Here is a 15,848-nt window from a genome sequence, read left to right as displayed (position 1 = left end):
CAACACATGTATACTAGGATGAGTTTTCTTGATATTTGAAACCGTCGTTTATACGTAGTTGCAAATGAAGTGATACTTTATTTACTTCTTATTGTCTGTGTTTAAGTTTGATGACGTGTTGAGAAGCGCACAGGAGACGGCATTATGAGGACATGAAATAAACATTTGATTCCGTCAATTTGTTTGTTTTATTTCTATTATTTTTCATTTTGGGCGATAGTGTAGTACCTAATATCAGTTGATTTAGTTGATAATCTCAGAGAGATATTTGAGAACTTGAGTATCATAAGATTTGTTTTTGTAAGTTATTATCTACTTGACTGTGATAGCTATTCATATATAGATCTTATTTGTTGTAATCTTACTAATCGTAACTTTGGAAGAGCGAGGCTATCCCAACACAAGTTGTTAATGATTTATTGAAATAACCTTTTTATTTTATTATTATACTAGCCGTTTTCCCGCGGTTTCACCCGCGTCCCGTGGTAACTACTGCCCGTACCGGGATAAAATATAGCCTATGTTACTCGTGGATAATGTAGCTTTCGAATGGTGAAAGAATTTTTAAAAACGGCCCAGTAGTTTTTGAGCCTATTCATTACAACCAAACAAACAACAAAGTTTTCCTCTTTATAATATTAGTATAGATAGGTAGTGTCAATGCTTTTGAAGCAATCTATTTTTTGGGAAATGCAGCCTTGAAAGTTTAAATGATAGAAATTAGTACTTTTAGCTCACTACTCTAGCTACACTACTTGCTGTTTTCCACTGGTTTCACTCGCGCCCCATGGGGCTTACTGCTAGCTTTCCTTTCCAAAAGTGATAGAATTTTTCAAATTGGTTTAGTTCCGGGGCTTTTAGGGTACAACCAAACACACAGATGTTTCCACAGATATCATCTCCCGAGCCTTTTCCCAACTACATATGTTGGGGTCGGCTTCCAGTCTAACCGGGTGCAGCTGAGTACCAGTGCTTAGCAAGGAGCTTACAGCTTACTTAGTATAGATAACCCTAGAGATATTAATGTAATGAATTGGAGCTATAGGTGTACAAGGAACTACAGTTAGAAATGAAACACAACTTATATAGATTTATTAACATTTTATTACGATCGATTATAGTAAAACTAAGTTTACATATCACATAAATAGTTTCCGGAGCGAAGCAGCGAGTAGGCCATATCCATTGGTCCAATGCCTTTGATTGCGTCTATCGCGCACACTTAAGTTAGTATAAATTTCCCTAAATCTTACGATTATCCATCCTGACGTTATTACCTAAAACAGTACACAATTCACGCTCTTTACTAGCCAAACATTCTTTCTTTTTCCATTTTACACATGCACAGAGTCTCGAGTTTCAGTTGTTTTTTCGAACTTACAATAACAATAGTAGTCATTTGCTTAGAGACTACGACAATCGCGTGTTTTACATATACTATCCATTTTCTAAGTCTTGTTGTCAACATTTTTTCCCTTCCTCAATGTTCAACAGTATTTGATCTTAATAATTTCGTCATCTCTCTCAAAAGACCTGTTGCGCTGCTGCGGTCCGGAGCGGCGACAGCAGAAAGTGAAATTAATCTAAATCATAGACAGTGTGCATAAATAATTACGACTATAGCTGAAAAAACCGCATCTAGTTGTATGGTTCATCGTCATCGTCTACGCTTGTAGCCCTTTCCCAACTGTAAGTTAATACAATACTGTTGGGGTCGGCTTAAAGTCTGACCCGAGGCGACAGAGTACCAGTGTTTGACAAGGAGGGATTGCCTATCAGACCTCCTCAACCCAGTTACCCGGGCATACCGATACCCTTGGTAAGACTTTCAGAATGTCTGGCTTCAGATTACCTGTAACGACTGCCAAAGATGTTTGTATGACAGCCGGGACCTACGGCTTAACGTGCCATCCGAAGCACGGGGTATCTCGGCATGACAAGATGGTCACCCATCCACGGACCGACCGCGTCAAGCGTTGCTTAACTTTATGATCGATCGATCTGGTCGGCTTTGTCTTAGCCACCTCTGTTTCCTTATCCTATTACTTATATCTAATATTTGAGATATGTTTTTGAGAACCGGTAAGTTTTTGAATTTTAAATTTTTATAGTCAGTGCCTAAGACTTACTGAATTTTGTGTTCTTCCGAATGTCGAGAAATCTACGAGAAAATAATGTGTTTCACCGCAAACATGTTGTATACCTAATATTAGCAATCTCAAAAACATATCCCTGTAAAATCAGCTATAGCCGTAAGAAAGTACAACTTAGGTATAATACACAACTTAAAACATAGGTATTAAAATACTTATAATTTAACACAATAAACTAAACATAGAGATCAGTATATAGGCAAATTAACGAATACCCTTATGTCTTCTAAAATAGGAATGTCTTTAAGCGATGCGAAATATGGTTACAAACGACAATCTCTAATTTTTATTATTTTTTGTCATTTAACACAGTTTTACCATGTTCTAGTTAAAATTCAGATCTTGATAATTGCACACCCTATACCGGGTGCAGGAAGATGGTGTTATGTAGTTAGAAATTGCCAGTTTGTACTTGAACAACTACAGAGCAGGTATTTTATGCTGAATGGGTCCTGAAAGTGTGCAGTCTCGGGTTTCAAGCCCTTTGCCAAATTCATATTGATGTTATAACAGCTTTTTTGACCAATGGTAGGTTCGCGTTTGACCACTCTCTTCTGATGGTAAGCGAAGATGTGGTCGAAGATGGAGCCTTGCCCAAAAGCAACGATGAAGTTTCGCGATCAATGATGGAGTGCATCACGTAATATCCTCTAGTTGTAATGTGTGCACTACTTATAGTACACGTACCTAATAGACTACTAGAAGGTACGGTCTTAATACTCATTCAGATAATATACCTACTTACTCCCGCGTCCTGACTCACATACAATCGTCACGGACGACAGAATCCCTCATGATTAATACAGCAGTGCATGGATAACTCGGTTACATATGGGGAGAACATCGATTCGGCACTTTAAAATACACCTGGACGATCTCCACTAAAGGCCAAGGGTGATCCGTATATAACTAACAAAAAAATCGCGACTAAACCGGTTTTAACCAGCTCCACTGTCCCCGTGCCTTCAATGTAAACCTTTCAATGTATTTTAAAGCTTAGAGCACACTGTGTGTACTGCAGCTTTTGTTTATTTTTCTGATGATATATCTTCGTTTTTGGATAATAATTAGAATTTTATAGCAGCCAGTATTAAATTGTTGTTTCTAGTTTCAAAGCCAAAATAGTACCTACAGTAATGCATAGGACTTGTGGTTCTCTGGCTGCTTTATCCATTTTACTTGAGAGGCATGGTGGTAAAATATGGGCTTCTCATTGGATAATTTTATTGTGTGTGTGTCATCAATTTGAATGGATGTTTGATTCTATTCCGACTTTTAAATTTTGGATTTTGTTTAAAAAATCTTCATGCTGCGGCTACACACAGTCTGCCCTACGCTTAATACTGTAATACTTATCTAAAGGTATAATATGCTTAACAACACCATTAATTATGACTTATATTAGTATCCTTCGTATCAACAATTTATAATTAAAATTCCAAGTAGGTACTATCTAAGAAAATAATTAAAATCATATTTGAGCGTCATAATTTTGTCAGCGAATCCGAATTCTATGTTAAATAATAATGGTGCTTGCGTTGAAATGTACCAATATATTGAAAAAGGGCTGTTGGTGATGTAGCAGTATTTTATAGTATAGACAATGCCTGGTCTTCAGCCTGTCTTTAGAATATATCGTCAGAAATATTCAAAGGAAAGTCCAGTATACAGTTAGCAATTTCCTTCCAATACGATGTACTACAGAACTGTCTACCCAAACCAACATCCTCATTTATGTTTTTATAATGTTACAAAACAAAATATACCTAAGTACTGTCGTAAATAGGTCGTGTAGTTGGCTATAATTTGGAGTAGGGATGTCTTTGATTCCGTCCCGTCACTTTAAGTTAAAATTTAACTGAATTTTATGAACCTAGCAGTTAGGTATCGCTTGAGATCATTGATCCTGCCATATAAAGTGCTTCTTCTAACGAGAAGAACAAATGACAGTTTTAAATTTATATCCTAACAATACAATTACAAATCAAGTCATTTCAAGTTTAGGTTTATACTTATGCCCTTGAAAAAGCCAACAATTACTAAATAGATCAACATTAACAAATTTTTATTATAAAGGTCTAATGATTTTTGATAGCCAAAGGGAATTTTGCAATGAGTTTTTTTTTTACTTAACCTAAACGTAAAATAATGTATCTACTCGCGAAAATAATCGTGACATATGAAACCATGCTCCTGATATGAATTTTTAAAAATAATATTAAAGTAACCCCTGTTTTATTTTTTGTTTAAAGCGAATGTATAAAAAGCGACTAGTATAAAACAATATACAAAATACATGAGACCTAAATTATATTTTATCTACAGTCAAATATTTGCACCTTTTAGTCGAATTTCCGAAAACCACCTGAACAAATTTTACTCACTCATGAATAGAAGGCGCAAATATTTTGATAATACAAGTAGGTATAATACAAGGAGCTACTACCTAGCTAATAATATAGGTAACTAGCCTAAATGATAAATACTGCGAATCATATATAAATACATACAGAATGAAGAGTTCTAAATATATTAAGTTTACAGTAAAAACATTACTTAAAATATCACATTTTTAAGAATAATTTTAGATAGATTAAAAACGAAACTTTAAATAAACATGACTAGAATAAATCGTAGGAATTTTGTGGAATTAAATATAATTGTCAATAATAATGAACCAAAAAATGGTACTTAACAACTACATTATAAAGGTGCGTTTTGTGAAGGTTTTGTGCCACCAACTTCGTACAAAGATGTGAAGTACGCATACTAAACCCCAAAGAAATACTTAATTTTGAAATTTTACACCGATGATTTAAATGGATGTTACAGATGTCATCGGAATACCACAATTTAGTGATTTTGATTTTTTCTAGAAGATACTACCAAAGCTTGGGGTTTGAAAAACACCTTTCTTCTATGAAAGAAAAATGAAAAATATCAAAAGTATATAAACACAAATAAAAAAAATATAATACTATACCATAAATATAAATATTCAACAACGTTTTGAGCTGCATAAAAATATTCTTACGTAACGAGAAACAGGTGAAAATGGATATAAAAATAATGAAGGTATTATATAAGTTCTTTAACTTAAGAGCAATATATGAGTTACAAAATAGGTACAACTATCTGTAGGTATATACAACTACGAAAAAGGTTGGTAACAAGAGAAAAACTTTTTGGTTTGACAATAAATAAGTATTGTAGAAATTCGCGTGATATGTTTAGATATATTAGAATTTGGAATAGAAAATACTATGAGAGGTATATTTAGAGAACCCCGTGCGTTGTCAACTAACAATTTTGTATGTTTTTGTATCTACCGAAGTGTAAAAAAGATGTATTCATGATGTCATCAGATATGTCTACCGATCACTTATAATTGTTAATACTGAATGATAATAATATTGCCGAAATGTAAAAAAACGCACGAGGCACAAAGTTAAAATCATTAAAACCAGTTTATATACTACATACATACAATAATTATACATGTATAAAGACGATATATAGTAGATATATACTATAAATATATCACCGATAAAATACGTCTACAGTAAATGGCCAAGAAGTATAAATAACTTGATAAATATGTACATAAACTACGCTACAAGTTTACATAAATTGGTTATACTTAATATTAATGCGTAAAACGTAACGACGCGGTATAGTCGTTAGATCGAATTCGACATTTGAAAATCTAAAGCCGAGTCCAAACATCGCGAGGCATTCATTCTTAACTACAGTTCTCGTATCTGGTCTTATAAATTGAGAATAGCTTCGAACATTCTCTGTGCATGCTCGTTGTTCACACTAAAGTCTAGAATTCCTTGTATACTAGGACGTGTTGACTCTCAATAGTTGTAATGGCATAGTTGATGTTAGCCAAAGAATGGCACGCGAGGCGATGTCTGAACGCGACTTTAACACACGTATTCTGGAATGGCATTCAAGAATTCGAATGAACCAATCGAATTTGTCGTTTAAAATGATGTTTTAAAACAAATGCTTAAATACCGTTCCATTATACGTGATTTTACAAAACCGCGGAAACTTAATTAAAATTGAATTTAGAAACATAATATATTAATAAAAATAAAACCTTTACTATTACAGAGCTATGCGTGCGAAAAATTTTCAACGGGAATAAAATGGAGAAAACATTAGGAACTTAATATAAAAAACCCGTTGTCTAATAAGGTTTATTCCCAGGTTGGAAAGGCGGCATCAGGGTAGGCCCAGGGTGGTCGGCTGAGCGAGCTCGTGGTGTGAGTCGTGGTCGTATTCGTGTTCACGTCGTAACTGAAATTAGATGTAGAATCGTTTTAGAGAACATTTATAAATGTAGGGTTTGTTTACTTAAAAATTATGTAGGTGAAAAGACCGCACACGTAATTTTACAATCTTGGATAACTCAAAACAGTGGTTCTTTTAGGGCTCAAATAGAATTCATGACGAACCTATTGCTTCTGTGCTTTTTAAATAATATCTCAAAATTATGGTAAGAAAGTGCTATTTTTTTTAAGTGCTCACAAATTCTATAGATATAAGACATTCCAACCATTTGTTTTTGCACTAAAAAAAGATTATGTGCAGTACAAAAAGAGAAAGAAGGACCTATGCCGTTCTGATAAAAGTCGTCTCCTAACGCGTCCAAAGATCGTTTGACGGGTTAAAAATTATTATTATTTCCGTTGTTGTAAATCTAAATAGCATTCCCGTGTGACATGCAAATTATCCAACCGGTGTACCTACTAATAGACTTTAAATACCATACGATGACATGATTCATGGTTTTCGGATCCACCTACATATCTTTGGACATCACTTTTACACACTAAAAAAAACCATCAACCGTCATCGGATCTCTTGGAAGAGTTACATAAAGTTACCGTGGCCCTTGTATTCAAAGGGCTCTAAAAGGAAAAAATATGGGTTTTAGTCTGTGAAAGTCTGTTATCCCAGGTTCATATCAAAAAAAAGTAACTTAGTTTTGCTGTGACTGGTAGTGGTAGAAGTGAAGTCCAAAGTCCGAACGATAATGCCACCGAATTGAGAATACCAGCAAAACGTCCGTAAACTCACCGTGTCTCAGCCTGTCGGTACGTGGTCGGGTTATACGTGCTGGACGAGGGGGTTGAACCGAGACTCGACACAGGTTGCAAGTTAGATTCATGCCACGTTAGTAAAGAATTGTTATACCTGGAAAATGGTGTTAGTTCGTAGAATGGGTGCGGAGAAGTTGAAAATCTAGGGGCCAGTTGCAGCAAACTTCTTTTTAAATAAATAATGTAATTTTTTAAATATTTTTTCATGGCATTAAGACATAAATGAAACGAAAATTAGTTTCACTGATTACCGACAAAGTGTCTGTTAGTTATCTGATAGTAAACACTATCTGCCAGATAAAATTGGATTATAATTTATGCCAAACCATAGATATCGGAAAGGTTTCGGAGAACAACTTACAGGTTCCTGAGTAGTTATCGGATACTTAAATAAAACTACTTTTACGGATTTTATCGCGTTATATTAATATTATTTAATCCCGACGTTTCGGATCCTTTACAGCATCCATGGTCACGGGCAGACTGCTGTAAAGGATCCCAAAACGTCGGGATTAAATAATATTAATATAACGCGATTAAATCCGTAAAAGTAGTTTTATTTAAATGTCTAATATTCGCGTAAGTGTCAGAAATCAATATATCGGATATTTTATCAGTAACCGGTAAAACTTGCCTAGCTTTTCAAAATGATCCAATTTGCCAAAATATATGCTCTCGCTGTTTTTGATACAACTGGCTACAAATAATAGTTTCTATAGAATCTAACAGTAGATGATAATCTTGGAAGAGGAACTAGTAATGTGGTGCAGTATGGCTTTCGTGTGAACTTACTGCATTCCAGTACCCATTCACAAGGTTTACATTCTTTAACTATTTCCTAGATCAGTGTGTATATTTCCTCGCAGTATTAACAAGAGATTTATTTAGTTGTAAAAGACTTTGGTGAATATGATGAAGAAATCGTTACACACTGATCTGTACCCGGTTAATAAGAGAAATGATTCGTTTTAATTACGGATAGATTTTTTAAAGTATTATAATGCACAACAGCCTTTTCACATTGGTGGATTTTTGAGCCCAAACCCGAGCGGCAACGCCCGGTCCAGAATGACAGTTAAAACTTTCACAAAGTTAATCACACCATGATACCGCCTATAAGAACCGAGTTTTGTCGCGCGAAAACCCGGCCAGTGTAAAAATACTGTATAAGGCTGCCAAAAACAACTGCCCATTAGCCAAACGAATCGTTTCTTTTTCATACAGTACGGGACACTAGACTATCATGAACAACTAACATTCCTTTTTAGTACCAATAGAGAAAACTTTTCATCAACGGTACTTACTCCATATTCCCATACAGTCCTTCATTGCCGTCTCCTTCGAAGATGTTTCTATCACCAGTGTGTCGGGAGCTGTGGGGAGAAGGTGGTGGTATCGTGGTGCGGTCCAGTGGGTTTGGTGGTGGCGGCGTCTCTGGGGGCGGGCCAGGTGGATTCGTCTCCAGGGTCGAGTTCTTGATGCCGTATTTGAAGTACATGAACATTCCTGGAACGGAGAGGTCGGTATTTTAGGAAAATATTTTTTTTCTTTCAAAGTCAAAGGTTCTTATTTCAAAGTGGCATTTGCAGTCTCTCATGACAGTAATTCAGTATAGTTGTATGATTTATCCATTTCTGCAATTTGCTTTCCAAATCTCTTGAATGTTGCTGAAGATGTTACGAAAGGAAAAACTATATCAAATCAGTCTATAGTCGTTCATTGCCTATTGGCACCATTGTTCCACAGACTAACCCAATGAGGGACAGTCATTTCGATTATGGATAGCGGAACCCCTTTTATAAATAAAGTTTGTAACTGGAAACCATCTTCGCTTTCTAAATATTCACAACTTCCCCAACCTTATGTTTCCAAATATAGAAGAGGTTCTTACCAAGTATCATCCAAATGGTGAAGCGAACCAGGGTCAAGATGGAGAGGTTCAGGATCAGATAGATGTTCACAATTATGGCGATCGTCGGCACGAAGGGCAGGCCAGGGGTCGTGTAGATCAGAGCAACGCTGGAAACATCAAAAATATGGTTTAAGAAGAATGTAATGAAAGTATGATTGGAGAAAACACCAGCTATGTTTGTACTCTGAGGATGCTACTTCAAGAACAAAAAGCATTTCACTAGAGTACTACTTCCCTATCCAGATAAACAGTTTCCTGTCCCCTATTTTGGACTGTCTAAAACAGAAGATTTTTTTAAAAAGGACCTGAAGTTCCTGTCTTCGGCTTTGTTATGATTTTATCAAAATAAGTAGGTTGTTTATATTAAGTTATGGGCCCAGCCAAACCTGGATTATATATTCTCCCTAGTAATACAATGATAACCTACATAGGTAACCACTGCAATGATATGCTCTAGTTTAAACTTCACGGTCTAGTTTAAACTAACTACTTACTACTCATCAATTATTATCATCGTCTATCATCAATTAATTAGTCATGCTTGAACTTCATTGACCATTCGTGTACCTGTCCAATATTAGGTGAAATTCAAGTCCTCACCTAGCTGAACTTTACTTTTGGCCTAGTTTCTATAATTAACTATACTTTACGACAAACTTGATCAACTTATCTTCTCTCCTCTTAGACGAATTTACAAAAAGATTGATCGAGGCAACCCATACCAATTCAGAGTTATCTACTAATTATAATAAGTCGATTGCGTATGGAGTACCTAACTTTAAACTTCGATAGGAAAGTAACCATCATCATCTTTCGAGCCTTTTCGAGCCCTTTGACAGAAAAGTAAATCTATATATACATATATAAAAGAAAGTGGTGTTAGTTACTCCACTTATAAATCAAGAATGGCTGAACCGATTTAGCTGAAAATTGGCAGGGAGGTAGTTTAGAGCTAGGAGAAGGACATAGGATAGTATTTGTCACCAACCGGTTACGGGAAGTAATTATCTCGGGACGCGGGTGAAACCGCGGGCGGAACCTAGTAAAATAAAAATAGATAAAAACAAGTCTTTCAACGAATTCTTACCGGTTCTGTGGCTTCCTAGAGATCATGAGCAGGATGGCGAAGATGGCCAGCATCAGCAGTATCATGGACACGTTGGTGAAGGTCGAGGTGCCAGGGCTTCCGTAAGCGGCGAACAGGTCGAAGATGATGATCAGTAGATACATGATGCCGACTGACTTGATCACGTACATGCCTGGTAAGAACAGTTAGGAATTTAGTAAGACTGGTTGGAAGATATTCTGGCTTCTGTATGTACGTAAGTAGGAACCGCCTATGGTTAAATGTGCTATGCGAAATAGAGGCGATTCAGATTTGAAACCCATTCACGGACCAGTTGTCTTAAGCACCTAGGCTTGGATGGTTATCCATAAGGCGAGATACTACCGGAGTACGGCACTGTGAGGCTTAAAAACTTCTGGTCTACTCGGTATTGCAGTAACTCTCTCAGTACCAAAAATGTCAACATTTCTAAAATAAGTCTAAAGTCTTCCTAATCTAAAGTCTCCTAAAAACATGAAGTGTTGTTGTTTATTTCATAGAAAAAAGATGAAGAACTGGTCTGCAGACCTTAAACTTTAAACAGTCCTAATTGAACTCAATCTCGAAAAGATGCAACAACAATTCAAATAAACTGCTATAGCCAACAATTGAAAGTAATAAGATTTCTCCAAAACGTTCAGTTTTAAACTTTCAACAGTAAACGTTCAAACTGTTCGTTCATTGTTATAGGAAAAGTTATATCATTGTTTCACGAGCTAGAAAGTTCGACAGTGGTGCCAAACTATGCGATAGTTAAAAATGTATGATACCCGCTGTGTAGACGAAACGTTGACAAGTTCTATCATCCTTGTTACTGTTTTTCTTGGATTTATTAATATTGTCTTGGGGTTGAAGTTTTAGTTTGATGTAGATTTTTGTAATGAGTATTAAGTTCTTATTAAGTACACAGTTATCATACCAGTTCTTGGTAACAGTGTGTTTATGAACTTTTATTATATTTTAACTATCTTATTTACATTTAGGAATAATTAAACCATCACTTCCAAACAGCGGCGGCCCTAGCCATTGCGAGGCTACGTGCGGCAGATCTATGCGAGGCCCTTTGTCCTACGTGAAAAGTATGTGTTGCGAGAGTAAGCTTTTTTTTTTTTTTTTTAACGACGTAAAAAATCATCAAATGACCCCTCCCGCTATGGGTTAGCAGCGGTGAGGGAGTGTCAGACTCTTACTGACTAAAAGCCGTCGTGTTCCGTCGTAGGCCTTCTTATGTGCTAGGGCCGCGGTACCTCTTTCGAACAACCCGCGGCCCCGGCAGGCCTTGGCCCTGCTGGGCCCCGCTGGGGTTGCTGACATCTCTTTGAGGAGCGCGTGGAACAACGCGCGCCGCCGACACGGGTCTGTTGTCTACAAACAGACATGAGCGATGAGCCACCCGAACTCACCGCCCACAGACCCACGCCTACGGTGGCCGGGAGTCGTCTCGCGACACCCGGCGCCCGTGGTGTCTACCTGGTCCAGCGCGGCGGCCGGGATGAGAGGTGCGAACTCTCTGACGTTCCGCCGCCTCCTTCTCGAGCATGACTGCTTCGCAGAAGGAGGCGACGGCATCCCATTCCCTCTCGCCCCGGACCATGGCTTGAACCAGGGCCGGACGCGAGAGGTCGCCGCCGCCTAAAGCCTCGACGAGGACCCGGCGGTGCCCTTCCCACGCAGGGCACTCCTGGACTGTGTGGTCCACCGTGTCCTCGGGGCTATCCGCACAGTGGTGACACCCGGGCGCCTCCTCACGACCGATTCGATGCAGATACCTCCCGAAACAACCGTGTCCGGTGAGGACCTGCGTCATGCGGTACGTGAGGGCGCCGTGACTCCTCCCGAGCCACTCCTCAAAGAGGGGACTTACCGCCACTATGGTGGCGTGCCCTGCACTGGGTTGCGACAGTCGCTCCCTCCAGGCCACCATGACATCCCGCCGGAGCTCTGCCCGCTGCACGACAACTTGTCGCGGCAACGGGGTTTCCCCCCGGCGCTGAGCCTCCTCGCGCCAGTCGTACAGGCGCAAGAAGACTCTCGCCTCCAGATCCCACGGTGGTAGTCCGGCTAGTAGGCCAGCTGCTTCGCGGGAGATCGTGCGGTACCCCCGGATTAGCCTAATGGCTATCACCCTTTGGGGCACGTTCAGGTAGTGTACAGCTCGCGGCCGTACCGAACGTGCCCATACCGGGGCCCCGTAAAGGGCCATGGACCGCAAGACTCCCGCGTAGAGTTTACGGCAGGGGGCGTTTGGGCCTCCCAGGTTGGGCAGGAGCCGCTTGAAGGCAGCACCTGTCTTCTCCAGTTTGGGGCCCAAACGTCGGAAATGTTCGACGAAGTTCCACCGGCCGTCGAGGACGAGTCCTAGGTACTTCATCGCCTTCTCGACGCCGATGGTAACCCCTCCCACCGTAACTTGGGAACCTGAAGGTGGCGCGTTCCGAAGCCCATGAAAGCACATGGCCTCGGACTTGTGCAATGCCACCTCCAGTCCCAGCAGCTGGATCCTCTCAACGACTATCGCAACCCCGCGCGCCATTATGTCGGCTGCCTCCTGGTGCGACCTCCCTTGTGCCAGTACCAGCGTGTCGTCAGCGTAGCAAACCACGCTGACGCCGCTAGGGAGGTCGGCGCGCAGCACCCAGTCGTAGCCGATGTTCCACAAGAGCGGCCCCAGTACCGACCCTTGCGGAATACCGCACGACATTTCTCGCCGGTTCCATTCCCCATTGTGACCGGGGTAAATGATGGACCTAACCGACAGATAGGCCTCGACCACGCGACGAAGGTAGGTCGGCACCCGGTGGTACCGGAGTGCCTCCCTAATGCAACTCCAGGGAAGGGTGTTGAAGGCATTGGCGATGTCAAGAGACACCCAAGCATCCCCCGTCGTGAGAGATCTCACACGTATGATGGCGTCCACCGTTGAGCGCCCCCTGCGGAACCCGAACTGGTTGTCCGCGAGGTCCGGCCCCATCCCTCCAAGGTGCGCAACGAGGCGGTGTGCGACAACTCGCTCGAAGAGCTTGCCCACCTCGTCGAGCAACACGATGGGCCGGTATGCGGACGGAGAGTCCGCAGGGCGCCCCGGCTTCCGAATGAGGACCAGTTTCCCTGTTTTCCAACGAACTGGGAACTGGCCCCTCTCCATACATGCGCTGAGAAGCCCCCTAAGTCGAGGCCCGAGAGCCTCAAGGGCCAGGACCCAGGCCTTGCCAGGCACGCCGTCAGGCCCTGGGGCGGTATTTTTGGCTTTCAGCCTGGTTACCGCCACTCTCAGGTCCACCCCAGTCACCTCGGGGACATCGTCGTCGTCGGATGTATGGTCCACAGTCGACACCGCGGGTTGCAGAACCATGGGCGGGGGAGAGTGTTCCCCACGCGAAGGGAACAGAGCGCTCACCACCTCCTCCACCAGTTGAGGCCGAAGACTCTGGGTCAGCGGGGGGAGCCCATGGGCGGAGCTTACCCCGTACCATTTTGTAAGGGCGCCCCCACGGATCTCTGTCCAAAGTCCCCAGCAGCTCTGTATTGGCCACGTCCTTGGCCTGGATGATGGCCAATTGGAGGGCGGTCTTCGCAGCTCTGTATCCCTCGTACAGTTCCGCTTCCCTGGCCTCTGCATCCGGAGGGCGGATGCGCAGCCTGCGGTGTCTGGTGTACAGGTGTCTCGCAGCACGCCTCACGAAGGGCCGCAATCTCGCTGGACCACCAGTACACCTGGCGTCTGGCGCGTCCTGGCAGGACTCGGGGCATGGCCATGTCACAGATCTCGGACATGGTCTCCCGGAACCACTCCGCCTCGTCGTTGATGTCGGCGGGCCTGTCCGGTGATGACACCCAAGCCCGCACGACTGAGGCTTCCAGGAGAAGCTCCCGGTCAAGGTGCTTCAGCGCCCAACGTAGACCACTCGGGGTCTGCAGGACCGGCGCGTTTGGATTTTGGGCGGAGACGTCAAACCGGATATACCGGTGATCGGAATAGGTCTCCACCCCCTCCTCGACGTGCCAGTCTAAGACACGCGGTAGCAGAGCGGGGCTGGCGAACGAGATGTCCACTACCGAGTCGCCCCGCATCCGTACACACGTGGGGACAGTAACCCGATTGAGGACGACCAGGCCTGATTCCAGCGCCCAGTCCTCCACCATCCTTCCCCGCGCGTCCGTGTGTCGGGAACCCCAGGCCAAGTTCTTGGCGTTGAAGTCCCCTAACACTAGCACAGGGAGGGTGTAACTTCCGACGACGACAGACAACTCCAGGAGGGAGTTGTGGAACTCGGCGAGAGTTCGGTTCGGGGAGAAGTATACCCCCACAACAACTATCTCCCCGAACCGTGCTGCGACGCAACCCCTTCCACTCTTCACCCCTTCGAGGGAAGGAGTACCAGCGGCGGCCGACGATATGATGGTCACCGAGCCGCTAAGGTCCTTGACCCAGTCATCCCTGGGAAGGACAAAGTACGGCTCCGCGACCACGGCGATGTTGATCGACCACTGCGCCATGCTTTGGAGCAACAGGTCCTGGGCACGGGCGCAGTGGTTGATGTTCGCCTGGAGGAAGCGTAGTGGAGCCGTTTTAGAATTCCATCACGTCTTCCTCCTCTTCAGGCCCAGAAGCGGGCACCGCGGCAGCAGCAGCAGTTTGATTTAGCTAAGCGTCATGTTTAAGGAGAAATGGTCAAGTTAAACAAATTAATAAAATTTTATTTTTACTACAGTTTATATTTAAAGAATCACAAAATTAACAAATATTAAAAAACTTTTTTACAAAAAAATTTAACCGACTTCCAAAAACACTACAAAGCAAAAAAAAAAAACTAATTTTAGGTGCATCGGCCTAGAAGTCGGTTACAAGTTTTTTATTTACAGCTTTTCAGTGATACGAATAGTTGTCACTATCCATAAGTTGAAAGTTCTCATCAATACAAAGAATTTAAGCCCAAATACGAGGTGTTTTACATATTTAGTTGTCGAGTTCCTTCGACCTTCTTTGGTCTCCATCATCAGGTCAGCTCCAAACCTTCACTGTTGAATAGTGCTTTCAGGCGTACACCTGAGTGTAAAGTTTTTACCCCATGTTTGCCTACAACTTTAGAAGGTTGCCCTCGATTTCTCAGGGTTTCCATCATCAGATCCTTGACCTGATGACTATGGGACCAACTGGCAGTTATTCCGCGTCGAACAAAAAAAGAATCACGTAAATCGGTCTATAAACCTCGGAGTAATCGATGTACATACATAGGAAAAAAAAAAACATACCGGCCGAATCGAGAACCTCCTCCTTTTTGGGAAGTCGGTTAAAAATGATCTGATGCTTGCGACTTTTCTTAAGACTAAAATCTTTAATTAAAGCAGAATAATCGAATGAATGAGCAACGTCATTTTCGATCGAAAGAATAGCAAGGACTGAAAGTCGATCTTGTGTCATCGAATTCCAACATGTTTTAATAATTTTAAGCCTCGAAAAACTGCTTTTTCGATATTATTATTTTATTATTCGAATTCTCAAGACTATTTCGGTAGTGGGATAAATTTCAGTTAAATTCTTTTCTAATATATATTTCAGCACC

General features: G+C 41.6%; 1 protein-coding gene across 2 annotated transcripts in view; it reads right to left on the bottom strand.

Annotated features, from left to right (window-relative positions):
* Positions 1-1,086: 1,086 nt before the first annotated feature.
* LOC124644852 (probable cationic amino acid transporter) overlaps positions 1,087-15,848 on the bottom strand; it is a 199,589-nt gene continuing 184,827 nt past the window's right edge. The window contains exons 16-20 of one of the 2 annotated variants that reach the window (XM_047184462.1): positions 10,267-10,438; positions 9,159-9,286; positions 8,572-8,773; positions 7,245-7,361; positions 1,087-6,461 (exon numbers count right to left, since the gene is read on the bottom strand). In XM_047184462.1, coding sequence (XP_047040418.1) covers positions 6,362-6,461; positions 7,245-7,361; positions 8,572-8,773; positions 9,159-9,286; positions 10,267-10,438 — 719 coding nt within the window. In that variant the 3' untranslated portion in view covers positions 1,087-6,361. The remainder of the gene's footprint in view (positions 6,462-7,244; positions 7,362-8,571; positions 8,774-9,158; positions 9,287-10,266; positions 10,439-15,848) is intronic. The other variant, XM_047184463.1, reaches the window with a different exon arrangement.

Source organism: Helicoverpa zea, chromosome 31 (genome assembly GCF_022581195.2).
Source record: "Helicoverpa zea isolate HzStark_Cry1AcR chromosome 31, ilHelZeax1.1, whole genome shotgun sequence".
NCBI classification, from domain to species: domain Eukaryota; kingdom Metazoa; phylum Arthropoda; class Insecta; order Lepidoptera; family Noctuidae; genus Helicoverpa; species Helicoverpa zea.
Note: the sequence above shows the minus strand (reverse complement) of the source record. Positions and strands in the feature narration are given on the sequence as shown.